Source organism: Etheostoma spectabile, chromosome 8 (assembly GCF_008692095.1).
Source record: "Etheostoma spectabile isolate EspeVRDwgs_2016 chromosome 8, UIUC_Espe_1.0, whole genome shotgun sequence".
NCBI lineage: Eukaryota > Metazoa > Chordata > Actinopteri > Perciformes > Percidae > Etheostoma > Etheostoma spectabile.
In genome coordinates this window covers 33,921,273-33,922,787 of record NC_045740.1, presented here as the reverse complement: position 1 = coordinate 33,922,787, position 1,515 = coordinate 33,921,273, and the positions used below count along the sequence as shown (strand labels likewise).

Here is a 1,515-nt window from a genome sequence, read left to right as displayed (position 1 = left end):
GGTCCAAGCTTGGACAGTTGTGGCAGTGCCAGGCAACCAGGTGCCCGCCCAAGAGTTTTAGGAGATTTAGTTTTGTAATGTGTTGCAATCTGTCTTTTGTTACATGATCACCAGGTTGTCTGAAGTAACAAAATCACAGTAAAGGAAAAATAGGATGACACAATAGTCAGAAACTGATGCACTAATTTGTTGAATAAAAAGATAAGAGAAACATGTGTGTGTTGAACACTATATTATGTCTACACTCTCTGGTACTGCTGTGCAGACCCCTGCAACAGAGAGCTATAAGAAATGAGTAAGGTGCTAATGAAAACTTAAAAAATGAATTGTGTCTTTATAAATGGCAGTGTGTCTGTTAGGGGGGACAGAAGGATGGACTCAAATGCACGGCTCACAGGGAAGGTATTTATTAGGAAAAAGGGGGATGGAAGTAGGGAGATGGACGCCAGAGCAGGTGGGTGGCGGACGGGGAGACTGTGCAGGAGGAGCGGGCGGAGCGAGGGCCGAGGGACGGCGAGCAGAGACACGGAGGACGGAGCCGGGTGGCGGCGAAAGGGAGGAGAGAGTGGAGAGCTGCGGTGGCGGAGGTGCAGCAGTGCGAGGGCAGAGCAGGATGATGAGGAGGAGGAGACGCCGTGGGAGGAGGACTGGTGGGGGGTCCGAAGCCAGCCGGCGGAGATTAACTGAAACAGGAAAACACAGGGAGAGTCAGTAACGACAGCTACAAAGACACACGGCTAGCACAGGAATTTAGCAGAGGTTCACCCATGTAGCTGATCTGACGATCAAGTGGAAGAGTGGATGCAGAGCCAGGGTATATAAACAGGAGTAGATGATGATGGCAGGCAGGTGTGGATGGCTGGAGCGGGTGAAGGCTGGCAGGTGCGTCTGATGTTGGTGATTGGCGTTGAGGGGAGGCAGGTGTGTGTGATCAGCTGGCTTCGGACGGGAGAGCAGGAAAACCAAAACAGGAAGGCAAAACCAAAACAAGATAGGCTGGGCAAACGAGACTTAGAGTAGTGAAAAGTAATAAGGGAGACAGACTCACGACCAGCCGGGACCCCGCCATGACAGTGTCTTGCATCTTTCCAGGATCCAACCCCATGACACCGTCCACCTCACAACCTGCAAGAGCAGAACCTGAACAGCCTGATGCCTCTGCTCCACCTGCTCAAGAAGCAGCACCTGAACATCACAATGGTATGCTCCGGAAGATACAATATTGTAGTGTAGTGTGTAAAAGTGTAGCCTGAAGTGGTTGGGATGAGAGTCCGCATTTAACGTCAGTGGTCATAAAAATCTGATGGAAAAAGGTGTATTGCTAAATGCAGTTTGAAAGTGAGTTGGTAGCACATGTTAAGGAGTTGGAGTATCTCTGGTTCTTGTTCATGAGTGAGGGTAAAATAAGAAAAAGCTGAAATCTTTTCCTTAGCAGGGTGGCTAGATTTCTGCTAGCTGTAGTGTCCCTGGCGTGGGGCTTGGTTCAAATATTACATCATCCTGTCTTTCACGTCC

The 1,515-nt window shown here is 49.6% G+C and overlaps 1 protein-coding gene across 1 annotated transcript in view; it reads left to right on the top strand.

Annotated features, from left to right (window-relative positions):
- The window catches only part of LOC116694566 (GTPase IMAP family member 6), a 7,898-nt gene that overhangs the window by 3,919 nt on the left and 2,464 nt on the right, over positions 1-1,515 (top strand). Inside the window, exon 4 of the mRNA XM_032524339.1 lies at positions 1,093-1,200. Coding sequence (XP_032380230.1) covers positions 1,093-1,200 — 108 coding nt within the window. The remainder of the gene's footprint in view (positions 1-1,092; positions 1,201-1,515) is intronic.